We start from the raw sequence: 25,840 nt of genomic DNA, 5'->3' as shown, positions 1-25,840 counted from the left end.
ATAGGTGAGAAAAGACATCATGAGAAAGGTAACTAGTGTAGGAGAATCACACTTTACAAGAAGGTTTGCTTGATTTCTTTTAAGCTCTAGGCTAGTACAAAATTTAAGGTTGATATTACTTAAATTAATAAGAAACACTAAAGAACTCTTCAATTGCAAGATTAAACACTTCCATCTGGAACATCTGATTACCAAATAAATAGCCCATAGCCACATTATGCTCCGTTTTCTTCTACTTAACTTTCTCATTTTAAAAAGGGTGCTGGGAAGAGGTACGGTAAAACCATCTGCCATAATAAAATGAAAATTATCTCATTAAAAAAAACTGAGTGTCCACACCATCACGAACTACCAGAAGTGCTACATCGTAGGTTAGTATTTTATAAATTTGTTAATCAAAAATAATGAAAATAATAATGTAAAATAATTTTTAAAAAATCAAACCTCATCTGACTTCATTTAACCTACATCCTTCGTATTCTGATATACTTTTTTGAAGGAAATATTTAGATGTGAAAGTTAACAAAAGGGAAATGATTGTTCTTAGGGTGTGACTTCCTCTAAATAAGTCATGGACGTTCCCAAGATGCCATGAGACTAAACAGGTTTTCCGGTGCAACAGACCATTGCTACCCTGATTCTCTGTAGGAAAGTTGAATACAGCATTCACAAACTGCTAAATTGCTGCTGAAGTCACCAATGTCTGATATGAGGCAGAATTTTTTTTGCCTCCAAAGATAATTGTGCTTGCAATATAAGATCCTCAACTTTTCCCTCTCTTTCTCTGTTCAAGTGAAAGGGGGGAAATTAAAACAAACAGAAATCTGAAAGCAATTCTTTTTCAGTACATGTAGAAAATGGAGTGTGGAGCATTGAACTTTGAAAATCTGTTATTTCCAGAAAACTCAGCCATCCCAAGCTGGTTAAATTCTATGGAGTGTGTTCAAAGGAATACCCCATATACATAGTGACTGAATATATAAGCAATGGCTGCTTGCTGAATTACCTGAGAAGTCATGGAAAAGGACTTGAACCTTCCCAGCTCTTAGAAATGTGCTACGATGTCTGTGAAGGCATGGCCTTCTTGGAGAGCCACCAATTCATACATCGGGACTTGGTAAGCAAAGCCATTGGAATTTCAAAGAAAGGAAAGCAGTCCATGGCTCCCACTTCTGGAGATGGGGTCACTGGTGGGGAAGGCAAGAAGGGCACCATCCCTTTTGCTTTGCTCACTTGTGACTTGTTTAAGCAAATGACATTTTTACAAAAATCAATGTAAAAATATTTGAAGTATGGAAAGAACAGTGAGAATAACATAGGCTGTTAAGGTCTACATAGCTGTGTTGTGGTATGAAGGAGAACAGATGGAAAGGAAAGACTTTGGCCAATTTAGTGTTTCTCAAAACCATTAAACCCAAGTTGACCTTTATTTCAGGAAGGACTTAGTGCTAAAGCAGGCATTTGATACAATAACTGAAAATGAAAAAAAAAAAAAAGGAAACAGAATTTGTGTGTCTTTGGATCAGAATGGGAGTGGGGAGTGCTGTGTTTGGTATTCGCTGGAATTTATCTTTAGAGATTTTCTTGCACTCAACAGTAGACCTGCATTCACACTAGGCCCATATGTTCCCTAAGTCACAGGTGCAGCGTTTATGCCTTCAAAGTATCTGTGAATGCACACACGGTATCTGGTGGTGGAAAGGGAGATTCTAGAAATTTCTCATCTTTCCTTGATAAGCTAAGGTTCTGTGTTTAAAGTGTAATACCTTTTCATGTCGTTTGACAAGGATGAATGCTTGGTTGAAAGTACTCATGGGAGAACATTTTTATTTTGAAAAATTGAAAATTGCAAAGGAAAGAAAAGACAACTTTAGAGCATTTGGGGGTTGTGCTAGGTAATCTTAGATTTTGCTGAGAATTCTACTGAAGAGGAGGAAAATGTCAGGAGATTCTTGGTCACTTTCACTACTTGGTGACTTTGTTTTTTCTTTAAAGGCTGCTCGTAACTGCTTGGTGGACAGCGATCTCTGTGTGAAAGTATCTGACTTTGGAATGACAAGGTAAGCCAATTCCAAAAGGGCAACCAGTGAAAGGGGGATTTCCATTCACATTTGAACACCATCATAATTGAAGGCCTTGTGGGGATATAGAAGGTGCTCTGAACTGGGGGCTTAGAAACCTAAGTCCCTCCCATACTGCCTCTAACTACCTGTGAAACATGTTTCACCTCATTCCTTCGCTTATAAGATGGGATTGTTCTTCAGAAATTATCTGAAGTCACTTTTAGTTCCTTCAACAATCTGATACTTTCTAAACTTCTAAATAAATTCCATAAAAGATCCTAAATTTAAATACAGTATGTTACAGCCACATTATTGGATTTTTTAAATTTCTTTTAAATTTTTTTATTTTTAATTTTTGTGGATACATAGTAGGTGTATATATTTATGGGGTACATGTGATGTTTTGATACAGGCATGCAATGTGAAATAATCACATCATGGAGAATGGGGTATCCAGCCCCTCAAGTACTTTGGAGTACTACTCAGCCATTAAAAAAGAATGGATAAATATTTATAATTTTTTAACTCAATCAAGGATCTGCTAGCTCTTTTTGTTTGTTATTTTTTTTAAAAATCCTGATGTTCAAATGGGTAGAGCATTCACACTAGGAAAATTTTTGTTGTCACATCATTAGATTTTCTGCATCTCAAAGTAAGGCATAAAACTAGACTCTGAGATTCTTTTGATGGGCATTCTACCACCACTTGATGATTTGGAACAATTATTTTGATTATGATAGTTTTTTAAAAGTCTTCTTTTACCTTTATCCTGAATCCTAATACTATTTAAGCCTCGGAGCAAATTTTCATAGTTTTACATAGAAAATGAAGACATACACATTGACCTTTCTATTCAACATTTATTGCGTGCCTACTGAATACCTCAGTCCTGCAGGAGATACTGATATGAATAGGATAGTCCCTGCCCTCAAAATGACCACAGTTTAGTCTAGAGGGTAAGTAGATATCCCTGACATTGAGACAAAATACAACTATAAAGTGCTGACTCAACATGTAATTCTGAAGGTGAATAATGCAGTTTAAAAGAGATCTGAAGAGTTGACCAAGGCCAGGTTACTATTTAGCAAACATGGCCCTAAAATGCCATAGGAGGATCTGTTTTTTTAATGTCTTCTCCAAAATTCAGTGTTAGGGGATGCTTTTTGACCCCTGTGGCACACACCATGGAAGATACGGTAATTCCTCTGGGAGCCCTAAGTATTGGCAAGATGTTCTTTTAGCTGTGTACTAGTTACCATCACTCCAACCACCATACACTGAGTCCCCTACACTGACACTCCAAACATGTAGCTTTCTCAAGGGCAAGAAAAAATAATCTGCTGACAGGTTCTTAAAGCAGGGAGAAGCTCCCAGGTCAAGGGAACTTTACTCTAAAAGCAGGAATATTGGCTGTTATGTCAGCATCCAGGGAACATGCTGTCACGTTCTCTGTAGCTTTGGAAAAGGGAGACAAGAGATCTTGTTCTGAGTAAGAGATCCCGGAAGCCATGTACCAGCCCTGTTGGTTATGAAGCTCTGTGGCCACATCAATTAGATGCCTGTGACTTCATTTGCTCCTACTAGCTTGAAGGAAGATTTAAGCCACAAGCATCCCCAAACCAGGAGTGCCAGGGTAGTGTCTGGGTGTCTGGTAATGTCTGGGGAACTGAGGGGTTCTGGGGAGAAAAATATGGCATGTACTGTATGTAATCCTATGAAAGTGTAGTTTATTAATATTATTGTTAATATTTAGAAGAATAATCTTTCCAATCAGCTGTTTTAAATTACAGTGAGATCTTTAAAACATTTGGTGTGTAAATTATATCCAAAATTCCAATTGCCATAACTCCTGTTGTTTTATTTTCTCTAATTCAGAGTCATTATGTGTTTGTTTTTGTTGTGTTTTTTGTGGGCAAATATATGATGTTCTCTTTTATCAATACCATAAATAATATGTACTTATTATAAGAAAAATAGCAGTAGTGTATAAAGTAAAAAGTAGAATTGTTAGCAGCAGTGAATCTATAAAGGTCTGCAGCAACTCAAATTCTTGCCTCCTCAAAGGAAAGGATTCATCTGAGGGGCATAAGGCAGAGAGACTAAGGCAAGTTTTTGAGCAGGAGTGAGAGTTTATTAAAAAGTTTTAGAGCAGGAAGGAAAGGAAGTAAAGTACAGTTGGAAGAGGACCAAGAGGGCAACTTGAGAGATCCAACTGCCCTGTTTGGTTCTTGACTTAGGGATTTCATACCTTGGCATAATTCCAAGGTTTGCATCTTTTCTCCCCTGATTCTTCCCTTGGGGTGAGCTGTCTGCATGAGCAGTAGCCTGCCAGCACTTGGGAAGGGCCGCACGCACAGTGTGTTTAGTTAGGTTGTGCTCATGCTCATTTGAGGCATTTTTCTTTTACCAGTTGGGTATTCCTAGAGGAAGGTCATACACCAGTTAAACTCCATCATTTTGCCTCTTAGTGCACATGTTTGACCCCAGTTGCCCAACTCTTGAGATCATATCAGGAAGCTGTTGATCATCAGCTTCAAGTATTTTCTATCTATTGGGAGACTGCCTTTCCCTGGCACCAGCTGTGACCAATTATTATTTTAGAGAGACGGTTAACAACTGCCTATTACCTGACGGTCACCTAACATTCCTAGGTTGGGGGTGGGGGACCTCTCCTGCCCTGCTCATGCCTGCCTAGCTACCTACTCTGACAGAATCCGTCCCTCATTTTCAGTGCTAGGAGTAACCACTGCTCAGATGTTTGGTGGGTATCCTTTCAGACCTCATTCTTAAGTGTATCCAATCATATACACAAATATGCACATTTACTATTTGTTCCCACACACAAAAAAGTGAAATCACATTATACACACTTGCTTTTGCGCATAACCATATACCATGAGCACCTTTTTATTTTGGTAAAGAGTTATCTCATTTTTTAATGGCTACATGCTATTCTATTGTATTAGTGTGCCATAATATATTTAATTACTCCTCAACATTGGGAACATTGAGGTTGCTTTCATTCTATCATTATTACAAACAAAGAGTTTAGTGAACATCCTTCAACATGTATTTTGGTTTTGATATCTCCATAGGATATTTTTGTTCATCATTATTCATAACAGCAGAAGATGAGAAGCCATTTACCTGGTTAAACAAATTATGTTTAATTCCTTCCATAAGAAGAAATAATAAGAGGGAACAGTATTCAGACATTAAACATGATGCTGCAGTAGAAATGTAACCATATGGGGAAATGCTCATGATATACCATTAAAGGAAAAATAAAAGCAAATCTCAATATAACAGAAACCCTATTTTATTCAACTTACATATGTGGGAAATAAGATCAGAAAGTACAAACGAAAATGTATTTTGAGTGATAGAATTACAGGTTATCTTTAGGGTGGGTTTCTGAGTAATTTTATTTTTGCTTTTTTGTGTTTTTCCATTTTTTTAATTTTTTTATTTTTTATTATTATACTTTAAGTTCTAGGGTACATGTGCATAACGTGCAGGTTTGTTACATATGTATACTTGTGCCATGTTGGTGTGCTGCACCCATCAGCTCGTCAGCACCCATCAACTCGTCATTTACATCAGGTATAACTCCCAATGCAATCCTTCCCCCCTGCCCCCTCCCCATAATAGGCCCCGGTGTGTGATGTTCCCCTTCCCGAGTCCAAGTGATCTCATTGTTCAGTTCCCACCTATGAGTGAGAACATGCAGTGTTTGGTTTTCTCTTCTTGTGATAGTTTGCTGAGAATGATGGTTTCCAGCTGCATCCATGTCCCTACAAAGGACACGAACTCATCCTTTTTTATGGCCGCATAGTATTCCATGGTGTATATGTGCCACATTTTCTTAATCCAGTCTGTCACTGATGGACATTTGGGTTGATTCCAAGTCTTTGCTATTGTGAATAGTGTCGCAATGAACATACGTGTGCATGTGTCTTTATAGCAGCATGATTTATAATCCTTTGGGTATATACCCAGTAGTGGGATGGCTGGGTCATATGGTACTTCTAGTTCTAGATCCTTGAGGAATTGCCATACTGTTTTCCGTAATGGTTGAACTAGTTTACAACCCCACCAACAGTGTAAAAGTGTTCCTATTTCTCCACACCCTCTCCTGTGTTTTTCTATATTTACCAAACATTTTACATTGAGGTTTTGCTATATTCAGTTAGATATTATTTTTTAAATGCTTACAAACCATAAGCAGCCTCCAGCTAAGCCCACACATTTAAAGGAAGCAAAAGTTCCAGAAAACTGAGGCAATCGACTGAGACTCTGGGTGGCTTCTGTGTCCTTCATCGGCCTGTACCACCACGGCTTAAGGTCTGTGTTGATGTGTTTTCCCTCGCAGGTATGTTCTTGATGACCAGTATGTCAGTTCAGTTGGAACAAAGTTTCCAGTCAAGTGGTCAGCTCCAGAGGTGTTTCATTACTTCAAATACAGCAGCAAGTCAGACGTATGGGCATTTGGTAAGGATATGGCCACATACGACCTGGTCCTGTTTCGTAAACTGACTTCCACAACAGGAAACCACAAGAGTAGCAACGTCCATTTTAAAAGGGCCCTTGAACACTTAAAAAGTTACACATATACCCTGAGACAAGCAAGCGGCTGAAGAAGGTGATTTATTTTCTTAGGTTTGGTATTAGGATGTCTTCTACACATTTTGTAATGTACATCCTGCTAGCACTTTTTCATAAAATCAAAGGGGATAAATCTACTCAGAGGTTGAGGTGGAAGGATTGTTTGAGCCCAGGAGTTCAAGTCCAGCCGGCGCAACACAGTTAAGACCCTGCCTTTAGAAATATCAAAGGGGGTGAAAGTTTTTCCAGTGAAGATGTCAAATAGATTTTTAAAAGGAGTCATTGAAAGCTAAATCTCAGTGTTTGCTAAGCCCAAAAAGTGGAAAAGACATCGATCTTCTGCATGAAAATAATGTGATAGCCATTCCCTTCTGCACTGACCAATTCTTAGTGTAAATACCACACATGACTTGGTACTTTCCTTGATTCCTGCCTAGTTTCAAGCAGTCTCCTCTCTGTTAAAATTTATATTTTAGATTGGGATTGGCAAACCACAGCCCAGGACCAGGTCAGTTGGTTTTTGTAAATAAAGTTTTATTGGAACACAGTCATGCCCATTCATTTATGTATTGTCTGTGGCTCATTTTGTGCGACAACAGCAGAGTAGAGTAGTTGCCACAGATACTGCATGTCCCAAGAAGTCTAAAATGCTATGTGGCCCTTTATAGGATAAGTTTGCTGACTCTTATTTTACTAAAATATCTATATTAAAATTTAGTAAAGGTCATTAGAAAAGGGAAACAATTCTTAAATTGTGACTACATTTTCTGATATTTTTTCTATGTTGTGAGAATATCAAGGCTATTTTCAATCACTGTTGGATGGACCCAGGAGAAGTAATCCAAATGTGACTGAGACTTATTTCATGCCTTAGTTCATAAGTGTAATTTGATTTACTGCTTGTCACCTACAAGATTGCCTTTGAAAAGGGGAAAATTTAGTCATTTATTTCTCTATGTGACACAATTTTTAAAACTATTCCCTTTGTAAAAGTGGCATTGTTCGTTGTTAAAAAAGAAAAAAGATAATCAAATACACATAGAAAAAGAAAAAAAAATCACAAAGATAGCATTTTGGTGAATAATTGATGCCATGTTGTGCTGATTAACTTTTGTACCTTGTTGTCAAAATTAGTTTTGAGGCTGAGTGCAGTGGCTCACGCCTGTAATCCCAACACTTCAAGAAGCCAAGGCAGGTGGATCACTTGAGGCCAGGAGTTCAAGACCAGCCCAGCCAACATGGCAAAAACTTGTCTCTACTAAAAACACAAAAATTAGTCAGGCATGGTGGTGCATGCCTGTAACCCCAGCTACTTGAGAGGCTGAGTCACGAGAATCGCTTAAACCTGGGAGGCAGAGGTTACAGTGAGCTGAGATTGTGCCACTGCACTCCAGCCTTGGCGACACAGCAAGAGACTGTCTTAAAAAAAAAAAAATTAGTTTTGATAATCATGCATCAATTATAAATGATGCCAAAAAATCCATGCCCTTATTTAATAATTACAGCTTGTTTTTGATCAAAAACTAGTATTACCCAGCTTGATTATTTACTGTATGCCATAGAAGTTGGCCCCAGTTATTTTCCAGCTGTTTATAAACACTAAATTCATTCTTAAACCGTATATCCCAGTGAGGATACCCAAAATGAATTAAGGCCTCTGATAGCAATTCCCAAAAAAGAACCCCACAAATAGTTTGAAATAAGTGTGTAGCCTTCCAAAGAGAAAGTTATGAGGAAACTGCATTCTTTTGGATGGTTGTTTTAGATTGTGTGTTTTAAAAGAAAAAAGCAGCCATAAAATTTGTAAGGTTGCTTTATTATAAATATTTCAAAGTAGCTGATTGTTGACATTTTCTGACCTTGGCCAGCACAGCACAATTGCCACCATTTAGAGAGAACTTGAAACATTTCAGTGCTCTTTTAAGTGCCCTACGTGTTTTATCCTATTTCATCCTCACAGCAAGTCCATGAGGTGCAAATACCCCATTTTATAGACAGAGAACCTGAGGCTGAGAGGGCTTGAGAAACTCATCCTGCCTGTGACAGAAGTCAACTTCAAAGGCCATGTCTAACTGACCCCAAATGCCACCCTCCTGACCACCATGACCAGAACTGAGATTTCTTAACCTGGGGACTGCAGTTTCCTGGATGAGTTTTGGGGGACTGTGAACATCCTGAAACTGAACACAAAACATGCTGTGTATTCACTTTTCCAAAAGGCGGCCAGTGGCTTTCCTCAGATTCCCAAAAGGGCCCCGACCCATATAAGATTAGGAGCCACTGCAGCAATAGAAAGGAGAATGTTGTCAACGACTTTCTCTTTAAATTTCCACTGAAAGGTAATCTGATTGTGCAATGAAATTATTGCATGCAGCTGCCAAAGCAGAGAGACAGAAGGGTGAGGACATCAACCACTCATTCATAAGGGTTGGGGCAGGGGCTCACTACACAGGTAGTTGTAGCGAGGCTGTGTGAGGCTGAATGAAATCTCAGCCACTTCCCAGGAGTAGCTCAAGAATGATGTCTTGGCCCCAAGCGGTTCCTCTGTGGCTGCCCTTGCCATTCACCCATTTTCCAGCAAGCACAGATGTACAGGTATCAGGGAACATGGGGAAGAAACCCCAGGCTCCAGAAGCGATGGCACAGGCTCACCTTCCAAGCTCTGCTCATTTCGCTGGGACTCATTTCCCAGGGATCCCTCGCTCTGACCCATAGCCTTCCTGACCTGTTGTGTGAAACTCACTCCACAAACCCTGTACTTTCTGATAACAGCTCTCTTCCTTTTTTATCTGGGCCACCTCTTGGTGCGGTGCAGGGATCCTGATGTGGGAGGTGTTCAGCCTGGGGAAGCAGCCCTATGACTTGTATGACAACTCCCAGGTGGTTCTGAAGGTCTCCCAGGGCCACAGGCTCTACCGGCCCTACCTGGCATCAGACACCATCTACCAGATCATGTACAGCTGCTGGCACGAGGCAAGTGTATCCTCTGGGTGGGCTGGAAGGGGTCTCAAGCACATCCGGGGTGATTACTGCATCACCACTGGGACAAAGCTTTTTTGAGGGAAAGCACCTGGCACAGAGCAGGAGAAAATGGCTCTCAGCCCCTGCCCTAAAATGTTTGTAATCTAAAACATGCAGGTGCCAAACAATTTACTGAACAACTTATATCCAGCAGTGTTCTAAGAACACTATAAATATTAACTTATTTTATGCATCAGGAAACACACTGAGGTAAGTATTATCATTGCTAAAACTAACAGAAGAGTAAACAAAGACTCAGAAAGGTTAAGTGACTTGCCCAAGGTCACATAGCTAGTAAGAGGTAGGCTAGCTAGTGCCAGGGTCCCTGTTCTTAACTGCAACACTATGGAGCTCCTCAAGTAGAAAACGAGTAGCAGAAAACATCTAACCACACGTAGAGAACACATAATGGACACTATCCCGTCTTCTCTCCCCTGCCTCCCAAACACCGAATAAAAGCATTCCATTCAGGTAGAAGATAAGGGTATCTTATGGGGAAGACATGGAGCTGAAGTTTCAGGGGATTAATTTGCAAAGCATCCACTAACTTCATAGAACTAATGGAGGTTGTTAAGGAAGTATGAGGCTCCATGTGTGCCCTTAGTGAACTCAAAGTCTTTACACACACACACACACACACACACACACACAATGGGACTGAAAACACCTAGCAGTTTATAATTATGTGCCAGAATTAGAAAGACAAGGTTTTTGCCATAACTTTCAATGGCAAAAAACGTGATTACTTTTGCACCAATCTAACACAAGAGCTCAGAGGAAAGAGAAACCAGCTTCCTGAGATAAAGCAGCTTCCTGAATGCATTGGTACCTGAGCTGAAGCAGGAAATCTCTACAAAATGTCCTAAGTATGTGAGTGGAGACATTGTAAAAGGGTGTCCAGGTGAGAACAGCACACGCAAAGGTGTGGCGGCAGGAACGAGCATGGCATGATAGGTTGGTGCTACCGTTGGAAGGGCTGGAGATAAGTTTGGAAGAGTAGGTCTGGTTCAGGTTCTACAAGGTGAATAACAAGGAGACAAGTGCGAGTTTTGGTTGTTATAGGCAATGAGGAGCCACTGAAGACTTTTGAGCAGTAACATGATAAAAAGAGGCTTTTGAGAACATTAATCTAAGAGCCCATGTTCATAATCATTATATGGTACTTCCTCAATGACAAAGGGCCTAATGCTGCATTCATTCATTCACTAGTAAAAGGCAGATTGGTGTAATGGTTAAACCTATGGGTTCTGGCATCAGAATACCTGGGTTGAATCCTGTCTTGATCACTTACTAGTTATATGACCTTGTACAAACCTCCTATTATCTCTGTGCTTCACTGTACTGTAATACTTACCTGTCATGTAATACTTACCTCATAGGATTTTTGTGTGGATTGAATGAATTAACATTATAAAGTCCTTAGGACAGTGCCCGGTACACAGTTCTGTTTGTCTGTTATTAATATTGTGTGTATATATATATGTATTTACAAAGCACCTATGCACCAGGCAGTCTGCTTGGTGCTAAGAATAAATTGTTGCACACAACTTAAATAATTTCTAATCTCTTGTACTGGAGCCTAGAGTCCTACTTTGGAAGAGTTGCTGATTGCATCACATAACATTATTTTTTGTTTAGCCTTAAATTATCGCCTGGAATATGAACACTCTGTAATTTCCCACCCTATGGCATTTGGAACAGTATATAAGATTTCCCCACCTTTTTTTCCCCCAAATGTTGACTATGGGAACCATGGATATGGACAGGGATATGTAGACTACAGTAGCCAACAGAGCACTTATGGCAAGGCATCTCGAGGGGGTGGCAATCACCAAAACAATTACCAGTCATACTAAAGGAGAATGCTGGAGAAAATAGGATGAGATGTTAAAATAACCCATCTTGCAGGACGACATTGAAGACTGGTCTTCTGTTGATCTAAGATGATGATTTTGTAAACGACTTTCTAGTGTACAAGACATAGTTGTGTCCAACTGTATATAGCTGCCAATTAGTCTTCTTTGTTTTTACTTTGTCCTTTGCTATCTGTGTTATGACTCAATGTGGATTTGTTTATACACATTTTATTTGTATGATTTCATGTTAAACTTCAAATAAATGCTTCCTTATGTGATAGCTTTTCTGCATCAGGTACTACCTAGCTCTATAAAAATGTAATTTAAAATAAATAATAATTAAGGCACAGTTGATTTTGTAGAGAGTATTGGTCCATAGGGAGAAACTGCGGTCCTTTATAAAGAGCCAGCCAGGGTCACCTCTTCCCCAATTTGTAGATGTATTCTATGTTCTTAAGGTTTCATCTTCTCCCTGTTCACTGAGGTTTCTACCACACTTTTGAATAATGTTCTTTCCGCTGTGGTTATCTGAAGACTGTCCTGAGATGAAGACATAAGCGTTGTGATTAACAGAAACTTTCTAGTAGACCATGTCTTTTTTCTTTTTTCTATCAGGTTTTAAAGATCTCTTTACAAATTAGGGAGAGTAATACTTTAAGTTATCAGCTTTATTTGATTGAGGGTGGGTGGGTTTGTTTTTTTTTTTTTTTTTTTTTTTTGACCATGCAGAAGTTTTTCTTAATATAACTGAATATATCAATATTTGTTTTTATTGCTTCTGGAAATTGTCATAGATAGGCTTTCTCATGCCCAAATTACAATGACTTTCACCCGGATTTTCCTCTAGTACTTTTATGATTGCATTATTTTCCATTTATGTTTCTGATATAGTTTGTGTTTGTTATGGTATATGGTATCAAATATGGCTCCAAATATATAATCTTGTGTGACTATTCTGTTGTTGTCAGCCCTATTTATTAAAAGACCATCTTATCACCAGGAATGAGATACCACCTTAATGGTGGTGAAATGCCACCCTAATATTATACTAAATTTCCATATGTACTTGAATCTATTTGGAGACTTCCTCTTCTGTTCTTTGGTCTCTTTGTTCATGTGCTAGCACCACACTGCTCTGATTCTGTAGAGACTTTATAATATGTTTGAATACTAGGTAGGCTAGCACCCCGCATTGCTCACCTTACTTTATAATTTCTTAGCCATTTTTACATATTTTTTAATTCTATAAAGAATCAATTTGTTTAGCTTCAAACAAACTCATTCATATTTTTGAGGAGATTGTATTTAGTTTGTATTTTAAGTTGGAAAATTTGACATCTTTATGATACTGACTTGTCCTAGTCTAGGACGAAGGAAGTTTTTATTTTTATTTTTGTTTGTTTGTTTGTTTGGTTGGGTTTTCTTAGACAGAGTCTTGCTCTATCACTCGGGCTGGAGTGCAGTGGTATGATCTAGGCTTACTGCAACCTCCACCTTCCAGGCTTAAGTGATTTTCATGTCCCAGCCTCCCACGTAGCTTGGACTACAGTTGTGCACAACCACAGCTGGCTAATATTTGTATTTTTAGTAGAGACAGGGTTTCACCATGTTGGTCAGGATGGTCTCAAACTCCTGGCCTCAAGTGATCCACCCATCTCAGCATCCCAAAGTGCTGGGATTACAGGCATGAGCCACCGTGCCTGACCAGGGATGCTTTTTTATATAGTCCAGTCTACATTTGCATTTTTCATCAGTGTTTCAAAGTCGTCCTCATTTTAGAGGGGGAGACTTTTTAGTGTTTTATTTTGGTGGTGGTGTTATTATAAATGGGGTTTTCTCTTCCATGATAACTTCTAAGTGGTTACTGTAGGTATATATGAAGGCTATTGATTTTGTATGTTAATTTTATATCCTGCTGTCCTAGTGAATTCCTTTATTCTTTAAGTTGATTCTAACATTGATACTCTCAGATTTTCCAGGTATACACTAAAATGCTTGCAAATAAAGAGACTTTTTCTTTTCCAATTATTGGGGCTCTAATTGTTTTGCATTGGTTAACACCTTCAACATAATATTAAGAGCGGTTATTATAGTGAGCGTCCTTGCCTTATTTCTGACCTCAATTGAAATGCCTACTGTGTTTCCACATTTTAAAAGTTGCTAGCTTTAGGACTTAAGTGTAAATATTTTATATATTTTATCTTTGATCATAACTTTCATCATCTAAAACACTGGGTTTTTTGTTGTTTTTGTTTAGCTTCCAGAAAAGCGTCCCACATTTCAGCAACTCCTGTCTTCCATTGAACCACTTCAGGAAAAAGACAAGCCTTGAAGAAGAAACTAGGAGTGCTGATAAGAATGAATATAGATGTTGGCCAGCATTTTCATTCATTTTAAGGAAAGTAGCAAGGCATAATGTAATTTAGCTAGTTTTTAATAGTGTTCTTGTATTGTATATTATTTAGAAATGAACAAGGCAGGAAACAAAAGATTTCCTTGAAATTTAGATCAAATTAGTAATTTTGTTTATGCTGCTCCTGATATAACACTTTCCAGCCTATAGCAGAAGCACATTTTCAGACTGCAACATAGAGACCGCATTCACGTGTAAAGACTGAGCAGAATTGAAAAATTACTTATTGGATAGTCATTCTTTTCTTTATATTGTCACTGTCACAACAATTAAATATACTACCAAGTACAGAAATGTGGACATTTGTCTTCATATTTCAATGTTTTCAAACTTCAGTAGGCATGATGATAATCAAATGCAGAGTTTATGAAAAGATTCCTAGAAACTACCTCCATAAAACCTGGTGGAGGAGGTCTGAGTGCAGCCTGTGAATCTGTATTTTTAGCAAACTCCCAGATGTTACTGAAGCAGTTGTTCTGAACTGCCCTACGGGACCTCATTACATGGTGGGGTATCATTAGGTGGTCCATTATTCAATCCAAATGGCACAATTCTCTCCTAATATCCAGATGAGTACAATGACTCTTAATGTCATGTATAAAACTAAAGTTAAATAATATTAAATAATATATTAAATATGTTGCACATAAAGCAAGTTTTTTAAGATGCTAAGGTACAATTTCTAGAATTAATTACATTGTTGCTTTCTAATCATTTTAAATCCTTGAGTTTGGGGATCTGGGGCTTCTGGCTAGTTTGAAACTGAAGTTATCAGTCTGCTATCTTAACATAAAAATACAGAAGTACTATTTTAGCTTCTCATGGCTATTACTAAATAGTATTTCAGCTTTAAAACTGTACCTGGGGATGCCCTTCTTCACGGCCTGCTACTGAACCCACTGGTTTTAACCTCTTTCCGAGTATTCCCTTGTCTTCTATAACGTCAAGAAGGGAGAGACCGATTCTGTAGAGGGCACCATTACAATGAAGAGACACCCCAATTATACCCTGCTGCTATTTTCCAGAGATCAGTCAATAATCTCTCAGAGACATTTATATCCTCTCTCATCCCACTCTGTCCTTCAGCCACCAGCTAGTTTCAATGCTCCCTCTTGCTTATTTGTTTCTTGACATTTCATTAGTAATTCCTTCATTTCAACAGAGAATTGACACTCGTTAAGTCTTCTATTTTTTACAGAGGCACACAAATCTCAATTTATAATGAAATGTACCTCAAAATAATCACTAGGGCATTTGTATATTTTATCTTTGTAATTTTTTTTGTAGTGTTGACTGTATGCTAGGTTCTTTCCTACCCAAGAGAAAAGAAAGAACAGGTGACCCAAACCCTCTGTCTCAATGGACCCACAGTTCTATGGGGGTGCCAGCCTTTCCTGCACCACAGACTGTTTCCCCACTCAGAGGATGAGCTCATGCACAAGCTGGGTCTTTCTGGTCTCCCTCTTGAAGATTTTTTTCCTCTCTTCTTCTTATTTTTGTATATTTACCTTTTAAAAATAATCCTCTTTATAACAAAATACACGCTTGTAGCAACAATTCAAACAATACAGAATTGTTTACTATGAAAAGAGGCCAAAGGCCTGCTTAGAAGCCTAGCTGCAAAAATCAAGTCAGGCAACAATTTAAGGTACCACTAGAGGTTTATCAGAAAACAAGTCCAGTGATGCTAGGAGGAGCCAAGTAAAAGAACACTATTCATAGTATTTCAAACGTGCATAATGATTATGTTAATGCTGTATAACTGTGTTTAGTGGTGATATCCAGAATTTATTATTGTTATCTTAAACCAAGAGTCTGCCTACGCTCTTTTGGCGGTGAAGAAAAAGGAAGACTATGTGGTAAGAAACTTTCCCAAAGGGCAGGCTGCAGAGCAAGTTCAGATAAGTCACTTGCTAGGTAAAATCCACCAGATGCTCCCAGTCTTGCTGAGCATTTTCTGACCTGCCAGAAGTCAAACACAAAGTCAAGAGGGTCTGGCAAAACTCACCTCACATCTACTTGACTTCATTAAGATTCCAACACAGTAGATTTAGCAAGTTGAGTTTCTCAGTTTGTATTCTATCTTGGGAGTGGGTTTATGAGGAAGAGAGATTGGACCTACGGCCCCATCTTTACCTAAATATGGAGGCAGGAGGGTCTCAAATGAGGAAGAATAGTTCACTGAGAGACACCAGAGAAGAGGAAGCTAGCACCTGCCCTTTCTTTTAATATATTAAATAATATATTAAATATGTTGCACATAAAGCAAGTTTTTTAAGATGCTAAGGTACAATTTCTAGAATTAATTACATTGTTGCTTTCTAATCATTTTAAATCCTTGAGTTTGGGGATCTGGGGCTTCTGGCTAGTTCTCTGGTCACTACGTTTCTCTGGTCTGTGAGCTCCACAATGGCCCTTTTGCATTTGCAGTTTCATTTAATCCTTGCTTCCTTATAGCCCAGGGTTTGGCAGAGTTTGTTTGTAAAGGGCTTTGTGGGCCATGCCGCCTCTACTTCAACTACTCAGTTCTGCTCCGTAGCATGAAAGGAGCTCTAGACAATATGAAAATGAATGGGTGTGGCTGGGTTCCAATAAAACTTTATTTATGGACACTGAAATTTGAATTTCATATCATTTTCATTTATCATGAAATCTTAATTTTTTTCAACCACTTAAAAATGTAAAAATCACTCTTAGTTCACAGACCAGACAAAAACAGGTGGTGGGGTCGCCGGGTGCAATGACTCACGCCTGTAATCTCAGCACTTTGGGAGGCCAAGTCAGGCAGATCACCTTGGTCAGGAGTTCGAGACCAGCCTGGCCAAATGGTGAAACTCCATCTCTACTAAAAACTACAAAAAATTAGCTGGGTGTGGTGGCACACACCTGTAATCCCAGCTACTCAGGAGGCTGAGGCAGGAGAATCACTTGAACCCGGGAGGCAGAGGTTGCAGGGAGCCGAGATTGTGCCACTGCACTCCAGCCTGGGTGACAGAGCAAGACTCCATCTCAAAACAGAACAAAACAAAACAACACAAAAAAGGTGGTGGGCAGGATTTGGCCCATGGGTCATTGTTTGCCAACTTCCATCCTAGGCCCAGGCACTGGTCCCTCTTTGTAGAGTCTCCATCCTTTCAGAGGATGCTCCTACACAGGAAAAGGACCACAAGCTTTACCTGGTGGGCACAGTGAGGACTGTTCTAGAGAAAACCCCAAAATTAAGTTATGGAAATAAGCAGGTTTTTCTTTCTGTGTTACAGTTGGACACTATGTGACATGACCATGGCTCCTTTGCCATGTCTAGGGAGGCTCTTTGGAAGGTGTTAGATGATGAAAGTGGTTCCTGCAGAAATTATTCTTGCACTGTGTTGAACCAAGACAAGGACTGAGAACTTCATAAAGACCACGTGGCAACTACAAAGGATGTTTAGATAGCAGTAGCTTGACAGAAGATTTATATATTACAGAAGATGGGACATATGCAAGATAAAAGAAAAAAACTGTCTATGAAATGGTTGCTTTGCCAAGGAGTAAATTATGCTGTGGGCCCAATGAATGGCAGGATGATGCAGATGGCGATGTGAAATGTTGATTGTATCTCACAAAATAACAAAGAACTCTATCTCTGCTACCTGGGTGTCAGATAATTAAGACATCAAAGAGCCTCAAATGATCCTTATTTTGAGGCTATTTTATAGATTATGAAAGTCATCTTCCCCTGACTTGGCTAATTGATCCACCATTACCACAGAGAATTTATGAAGTACAAAGTCATTCTAACACTATGCTGGTCGCCACATAGAATGAGTTAATGGGTAGAGTTTGGATATGTTAATCTATTTAATCTAGTTTTAATCAATCTTCAGGTATCTAAGAAATTCTGTGCTCACACTGGGATAGTGACTGTGAGAAATATAAAAGCAGCATCAGGTTTGGTTCCCAACCTGATGGTGTATACACTCTGTACACAACTCTTTTGGGACTAATTTTACAATTGCTTTGTACAATAAAGCGATCTGAGAATTTGCAATATATCACGAGACATTTGGGAGGTCAGGAGCCCCAGACACTCAGATGATAACTTTGTTCACAGAAGTGAAAAGCAGACAAAACGTAAAGAAGCCCCAGCACATAAGAATCCATAAGGAGTGTGCAAATCTAGCATTTATTGAGTGTCTGCTTTGTGCTCAGCACTACTCAAACACTGTGGGCAAATACAAAAGATTTAAGAGACTAGATATCCACTTCAGCGGGTGAACATACAGTTGGAATTTCCATTCACTCCACAGTTAGAGAACAGTGCAAATGAGTTTCTATCAGGCATGCTCTGGGAGTTCACGGAGGCCCCTGGAGCTAGTTTTGTGTTGTCAGGGAGATGTTGATCAAGCAGCTTGGAAGTGAAAAAGCAATGTCCTCTACCTGTTCCCTGGATTCTTCTCTCTTTAGACCTGTCACCTTGAAGAAAGCATGATCTATTCCAAACATCACTGTAGGCAAATCAACATAGTACTTGGATTAAGTTAATGTGAAGAAAGCATGTCATCCTTGACAATGGATTAAATGAAAGTGAACTAGTGCGTGCCATTCTCAATCCTTGCAGCTGCACCAGTTCCCAGGCACTGTCCTTACAAGTGTTCCATCCATATTCCATACAAGGTCCAATACTTGCTCCCATGATATATCCTTGTTTTCAACTTCAGAAATTCAACAGACATTTACATTTAGATTATCCCTGAACAGCCTGTGAGTCCAAATACACACTTTCCCTAATACACTCTAATACAAAATCCTTATTAGGAAACAGAACAGAAGTCAAATCCAGAGACAGAAATAAATACTGAAAGCAATGTCAATGAGGATGCTCTCTCCTTGACCATGTTGTCTTTGGACAATTTTTTTCTGAACAGATTCATAGTTTTGACATTTAATGATATCTTTATCATCTCATATGTTCTATACCATGAAATTAACACTTACCTACCACAAAATCACCTCAAGAGGAAAAACATAGATTTTTCTAAAAGGAGGTCTGAACATCATCAGTGTTTTGGAATCCTGGATTATTTTCTCCTTTGCTAATATCGATGGAGGCATAAGGGTTTTCTTCACTTCTTGCTTGATTTTTCCTGTTAAATAGAGCAAGGTTGCCTGAATATACCTATGCTAAAATCAATTGGATTGATGAAGATCAAAAAGTTTGACAGCACTCTGTGTTAAGGAGGCTGGGTGGGAGGAATAGGAAGCTTCATAAACTGTTGATGTGAGTATAAATTGGTACAGCCGCTATTGAGGGCAATGTGGCAATATTTATCAAAATCAGCAATTGCACATGTGCTTTGCCGCAGCTTTCCCGCTGCTAGGATTCATCTTACGGGTATATTGGCACACACAGGAAATTACCTATATGAAGCCATCACAACTCTTTTTTAAGTAAACATAAATATTTGGAAACGACATAAAAGTTCATCAATAGATGACTGTTTAACAAAATTACAATCCATTCCTGAAGTGGGAAATTATACTGCCAGAAAAAAGGAGAAGTTTTTTGTGCAACTAATGTGTAATGATCTCTAAAACACATTAAGTGGGCTGGGTGTGGTGGATCACACCTATATAAATAAAAATGTTAAGAAACCATTAAGTGGAAAACAAAATATGCAGAACATTATTTATAGCCTGCTAACATTTGTATACTAAAAAATAAGATATACATATGCACATATACACATATATACACTAAAAAAGTATATATTTGTATATTAAAAAGGAGATATATATATATATATCCGAGAAAAAAGAGAAAAAGACCATATATATAACTCTTTCTATATATATGTATCTCTCTCTCTCTCTATATATATATGTGTGTGTGTGTGTGTGTGTGTGTGTGTGTATCTCCAAGGAACTGATAATTTTGTTTGGCTTTGGGAAGAGAACTTGGAGGCAAAAGGCGATAAGGAAGACTCTTCATGTTCACCTTTGTATTTTTTAATTTTAACTACATGAATGTATTACACATTCAATGCCTAATTTTTTAGATGAAGCTATTTTGGGTAACCGAAAAATCTCTATAGTGAAGAAAATTGAGGAAAACAGACTAGCACATATAGAGATTCAATCAAGAATATGTTTAAACAACCTGAGGTGTGCATAGAGTTTTGTTAGGTGCTATAAAATATTAACCTTCATTTCATAAGCCCAGCAAGAGTCAATTTCCTAAGGACAGAAGAAAACCATCTAGTAGCAAAGCAAGACTAGAAATCAGGTCTCTAGTAATTTAAATCCTCAATGAGCTTTGATATTCAGTTCAGGAACAAATTAGAGCATGCCTAACCATGAACTGAGAGAATGATATGGAGTCTGAGCTACCCCATGAGAAATAAAGGTGAGTAAAGAGTAGCAGTTTGGGCAGGGCACGGTGGCTCACGCCTGTAATCCCAGCACTGGAGGGTGAGGCAGGCGGATTGCTTGAACTCAGGAGTTCAAGAACAGCTTGGGCAACATGACAAAACCTTGTCTCCACAAAAAATACAAAAGTTAGCTGGGTGTGGTGGCGCACCCCGGTAGTCCCAGCTATTCAGGAAGCTGAGGTGGGACAATCACTTGAGCCTGGGAGATCGAGGCTGCAGTGAACTATGACTGCACCACTGCACTCCAGCCTGGGTGACAGAGCAAAAGACTCTGTCTCAAAAAAAAAAAAATTAAAAATTTAAAATTAAAAAAAAAAACACAAGAGTAGCAGTTTGAAAGAAATCTCACAGCCCATTCTTGAACAATTTCACGGTTCAAACCCATCAGCAATCCAGTCTTCAACAATCCAGTCCCCACTTTTAGACTGAAAAGGATTCAGCAGTGAGAGCAGTGAGAACCATTCCCTGAGCCCAACCATACCTGCTGAGTTTGCAGTGCCTCTTTGTAGGAGGGAAATGACACTGTGGCTGGGATGGAGTTTACCAGGGCATGCTAATAAATCCCAGGCCAGATACTTACTGTGTGGGCTTACTAGGAAGGTGAACTGCTGATGACACCTAGTAAATTTCTAGGGAATGCATCAGAGTATTTAGGTGCAAAATTGTCCAACTGAGTAACTGGCCTATACAATCTACAACTTACTGAAAATTTTCCAGTTACTGTTCTCTAAATCTTTCTATTTTCAGATAGTTAAGTCTAGGAAAGGCCACTTACTTCTTTCGATCTCTGATCCCAGTGAAGATCAGGACGACAGTGCCAGCCACTATCACTCCCATCACAACTCCAAAAACAATTAGCCATATGGTAACGGGGGGCTGGTAAGGAGGTGCAAGTGTTGGCTGTATCCCCAGAAACTCCAGGCTGTCGTCATTCAGACGGAAAGCATCATTGATACGGCTCCTGGAGAGCCTATTTGCAAAAGCAAAACATAGCAAAGAGGACACTTAGACAAAATAAAATTGCATGTAGTTATTTACTCTTTTTTTTTTTTGAGACAGAGTCTCGCTCTGTCTCCCGGGCTAGAGTGCAGTGGCCGGATCTCAGCTCACTGCAAGCTCTGCCTCCCGGGTTTACGCCATTCTCCTGCCTCAGCCTCCCGAGTAGCTGGGACTACAGGCGCCCGCCACCTCGCCCGGCTAGTTTTTTGTATTTTTTAGTGGAGACAGGGTTTCACCGTGTTAGCCAGGATGGTCTCGATCTCCTGACCTCGTGATCCACCCATCTCGGCCTCCCAAAGTGCTGGGATTACAGGCTTGAGCCACCGCGCCCGGCCATTATTTACTCTTTATATCATTGTTCCTGAAAGGACTTAATAGAACTTATCATAAGAATATACACCTAGCCAGGCGTGGCGGCACGTGCCTGTAGTCCCAGCTACTTGGGAGACTGAGGTAGGAGAATCGCTTGAACCCAGGAGGCAGAGGTTGCAGTGACCCGAGATTGCGCCAGTGCACTCTAGTCTGGGTGACAGAGCAAGACTCTGTCTCAAAAAAAAAAAAAAAAAAAGGAATATACACCTAAAATCATAATAGGAGCAAAGTAAATAAGGTCTAATTAAATATATAAGTCTTTGACAATTATGCATCTTTCATGCCTTGCAACCTAGATCAGGTTCATCAACAGCTCCATTGGAAAATTGAGTTGCAAGTGTGGAAATGTATAAATGGTTGGCATTTATTCATTTGTGACTGCTGTGTTTAAGGGCAAAGTTAGCAGATTTGGCAAGAATTTCCCTTCTGTCAGAATACATCTACAATGACTTTATATCAAATAATGGAAACGGATAATTGGATATACTTCTTCTATTATACAAACGAATCAGGTCCTGTGACCAAGTCTCTATAGTCATATTTTCCAAATAAAAGGTATTGGCATTTGGAGGTAGCACTGGGGAGGCACATAAGAAAGGGAACTTTGCCAGTTTCTTCAGCACTGGGATGGGAAATGGCTGACTTTTATGGAGGCAAAAGGATAAAGATTGTTTAAAGAAAAAAAACACAGTGATATGGAGAACATTCTGGGGATCACAGATCAAAGTGTCTGGCATCTCATCTTCCTACCTTTGGGTATAGCCCAGGTCAGGAGGTCAGAGTCCACCAGAGAGGGAGAGAGAGCAACGCAGAATTAGTCAGGTAACCCCTGGCAACCTCAGCCAGAAAATATCTGAAAAGAGTCATCCTGGAAACAGAGAGTTTGAGGTCCCCTGTAGCTTGCAGCTGAGTATCCAGGAAGGTTGAGCTTTTTCATAAAGATCTCAGCTAGAAGTTTTCCCTAAGACAGACACAAGTCTTCTGGAGGCAGTAAGTGAGTCTCTGGGCACAGTTGGGTCATACATTCCAACCAAGCCAGATTTTTCTAGGCACACCCTGCACAGCAGGTCTTAGATCTGCTTCCAAAGTTAAACAGGACTCTGATGCAGCTCGAGAGGGCCACCTAGTGAGCTGCCCAGAAGCGGTAGGTATATTATGCCTTTTTATAATGACAGGAAACCATCTGCAAGGTCGATCCATTTTTCACTCCTGCTGTCTGTTGTGGGAAACAACTGAGGCAAATTGGACAGACTGTATCTTCTAAACATTCATTGCAAGCCCCTCACCTAGCGTAGAGGCCAAGCAATATGTAAGGAATGCTCTACTTGCCTAACTTGTTTCAGGCTTTGAGCAGTTAAATGAATCCTACATCAAAGTCCCTAGAGCAAATGATGGCAATACCTGTCCATGTCCCTTCTGCACTTACTATTTTCCATGAGTTCTAGCCAGACTTTCTTTAACCAGCACCTGTTCCCCTTTACCAGAGAGCATTCTCAGACCACATGCCTACAGGGCTGAAATGCTGGGGAATTAATGCCACCTGGAAGCAGTTCTCAGCCAATAACTGATGGGAGGTGGTAAATAAATACCCCAGCTTCCTCAGCCCTCTGATGGGACAATTCAGGTGCACATTCTACACAGTCTCTCCAGATTTCCCAGCAGGACTGAGCTCTAGTTGCCCGTAGTGGTAACTTGCTTGATAACATGTAATCTACAGTTTTCCTTTCCTTTTGTAAGGGCCTACATCTGGGGGAACTCAAATCAAGATTATTCCCTTGCTGTGGGATCCTTCTGGAATTACATGGAGTTTGTAGCATGAAGTAACACATGTAAATGACTCAGAACAATGCTTGGCACACAGGAAGAACGCACAAAATACTGGTTATTGTTGTTGTATTTGTTAACCCCCTCGCCCTTAGATGAAAGTAAAATGTCACCTGATGGCCTCTTCAACTTCAGTTCTAGGAATGATGTCAGACACATTTTTAGGTGCAGTGACATAGAAATTAAAGGAGATTCTTGGTTTCAAATCAGCAACTCGCACATCCTCCTCCCTGTAGAGAAACAAAACAAACATCTTCACTTGTGGCACAGAAGACACAATAAAGAGAATGAAGACTTCCCCTGCTGGTGAAAAGGAGATTAGAGAGAGGATCACAGGGTAGAGAGGCATGGGGGAGGGTGGAAAGGAGATTAGAGAGAGGACCACAGGGTAGAGAGACATGGGGGAGGGCAAACAATGGGAGGATGTAATTGTCAAAAAAAAAAAAATTAATGCTGCCCAAAGCACATGAAATCAACTACATAAAAATGTGATATCAAGTCTTGACACTATTTATTTGCCTTCATATAAAACCCACATCTTTTTCAATGATAGAAAATTTTCAAACTGAAAACAGCAGGAGAATCAACAAGGAATAATTGGTGGCCCAGGATTGTGGCAAACAATGTGGGCAGAGATGGCTCAGTACCACACACAGAGATTTACACCCACAGCCTGGTCCTACCCAGCAGAAAACATCGTGTTGCACCCATGGGTGAAGGTAATGAGTGGGGTCTACCATATGATGTGACAAGACTGTGCTCTCATAGCTGTCAAGTGATCCTAGCACAAAATAAGGTAGATCATGTGGCTCATAGCCCTTGAGTGACTACCCATCTAACTCACAATAAAAGCCAAAGTCCTTAGAATGGCCCTCAAGGCCCACATGACCTTTTGTCTCTCCCTTCTTCCTCTATGCCCTAACATCATCCTGGCCACGTCTCCACTTGTCTGCTAATCTGCTCCAGCCACACTGGCCTCCTTGCTGTTCCTTTAACAGGCCGAGGCTATTCCTTCCTCAGGGTCTGCACCTGCTGTTGCCCCCAGCTGAGACACTTTCCCCATTGTCTGCATTTCTCTCTCTCACTCTCTCTTTCGCTCTCTCTCTCCTGCTTCATATACTTGTTCAAATAATAGTGACGTCTTTTCTGACCATTTTGGTTAAAATTGACGTACCCCCTGCCCAACACACACACAGACACACACACATACCAACCCTCCCCAGACCCTTTTCTCTTATATTTTTTCTCCCTAGCACTTAGTGCCTTGTAATTCTACTATATTTCACTTACATATTACACACACAGACACACACACAACATACATACTAGAATATAGGTCAATGAAGGCAGGAAGTTCTGCCTTTTTTTCTTTCAGTGCTGAGGGTGTGTGACAGCATTCTAAGAAGAGAGTGACAGCTGTTCAGTAAGAACAATACTCTTGCAATCTACAAGTCAAATAAGGCAAAATCAGCCCTCTGTGGAGTCGCCCAAATTCCACGACACCAAGTAAGTGTAAGTTACTAGGAGACTTTTATCAATTTCACTTGAAGAAAAGTTTAGGCAGAGTATCTCCTCAGACTCAAGAGAAATCCTCGTTAGAGTAACTTGAGAACCCAGCAAATCAACTCACCCAAAAAGAATCGTCTGATGTTTGATTTCTAAAAAGTACTTCCTCATGGCATATGCAACAGATGATCGGAACAGGTACATTTCATTGTCGTTCCATTCATACTGCAAATTCAGAAGAAAGACACCGCTCAGCTGGACTCATAAGACACATTTATAATCTGATACTCCTCAAGAATTATTCTTAATATTCCAGAGAGTCCTGCTATTTATTACGTCAGTGACCGTCAGCGTAAGTGTGCATCCATATCACCTGAAGGGTTAGTTAAAACACCGAGTGCTGGGTCCAACCCTAGAGCATCTGATTCAGGAAGCCTGAGAGGAAACCCAGTAATTTACATCGCTAACAAACTCCCAGGTGGTGGTAATGCTGCTGGTCAGGTGACCATGCTTTAGGAACCATTGGGTTCACGGGTCCTTTTTCTTTAGTTTGATGTAAACTGAAACTAACACTTTCAGTGTAGGTTTACCCACGGGAGTCAAACAAAAGTTGTGAGTTTTGTAGCAAAATGTCTGTACGTTGTGGATAAAATCAGTTTTTACTATTTTTACAGTAAGTTCTCAGAAATGTACTTATCTATAAGTATAAAAGAAACACTTGAAGTTCAAATAAAAAATAACACTTTGTAAACAGCAAACTACTCCGTTTGT

At 39.7% G+C, this 25,840-nt stretch overlaps 2 protein-coding genes across 5 annotated transcripts in view; one reads left to right on the top strand and one right to left on the bottom strand.

Annotated features, from left to right (window-relative positions):
- The window catches only part of BMX (BMX non-receptor tyrosine kinase), a 55,448-nt gene extending 41,196 nt beyond the window's left edge, over positions 1-14,252 (top strand). Inside the window, exons 15-19 of one of the 4 annotated variants that reach the window (XM_023198949.1) lie at positions 901-1,117; positions 1,996-2,060; positions 6,436-6,554; positions 9,484-9,641; positions 13,803-14,252. In XM_023198949.1, coding sequence (XP_023054717.1) covers positions 901-1,117; positions 1,996-2,060; positions 6,436-6,554; positions 9,484-9,641; positions 13,803-13,877 — 634 coding nt within the window. In that variant the 3' untranslated portion in view covers positions 13,878-14,252. The remainder of the gene's footprint in view (positions 1-900; positions 1,118-1,995; positions 2,061-6,435; positions 6,555-9,483; positions 9,642-13,802) is intronic. The other 3 variants (XM_023198950.2, XM_023198951.2, XM_023198952.1) reach the window with 3 other exon arrangements.
- A 3,852-nt stretch (positions 14,253-18,104) lies between these two features.
- The window catches only part of ACE2 (angiotensin I converting enzyme 2), a 47,268-nt gene continuing 39,532 nt past the window's right edge, over positions 18,105-25,840 (bottom strand). The window contains exons 16-19 of the mRNA XM_023199053.2: positions 25,194-25,294; positions 23,677-23,793; positions 21,144-21,338; positions 18,105-19,084 (exon numbers count right to left, since the gene is read on the bottom strand). Of these exons, the coding sequence (XP_023054821.1) occupies positions 18,976-19,084; positions 21,144-21,338; positions 23,677-23,793; positions 25,194-25,294 (522 nt within the window). The 3' untranslated portion in view covers positions 18,105-18,975. The remainder of the gene's footprint in view (positions 19,085-21,143; positions 21,339-23,676; positions 23,794-25,193; positions 25,295-25,840) is intronic.

The sequence above is a fragment of the Piliocolobus tephrosceles genome, chromosome Y (genome assembly GCF_002776525.5).
Source record: "Piliocolobus tephrosceles isolate RC106 chromosome Y, ASM277652v3, whole genome shotgun sequence".
NCBI lineage: Eukaryota > Metazoa > Chordata > Mammalia > Primates > Cercopithecidae > Piliocolobus > Piliocolobus tephrosceles.
Note: the sequence above shows the minus strand (reverse complement) of the source record. Positions and strands in the feature narration are given on the sequence as shown.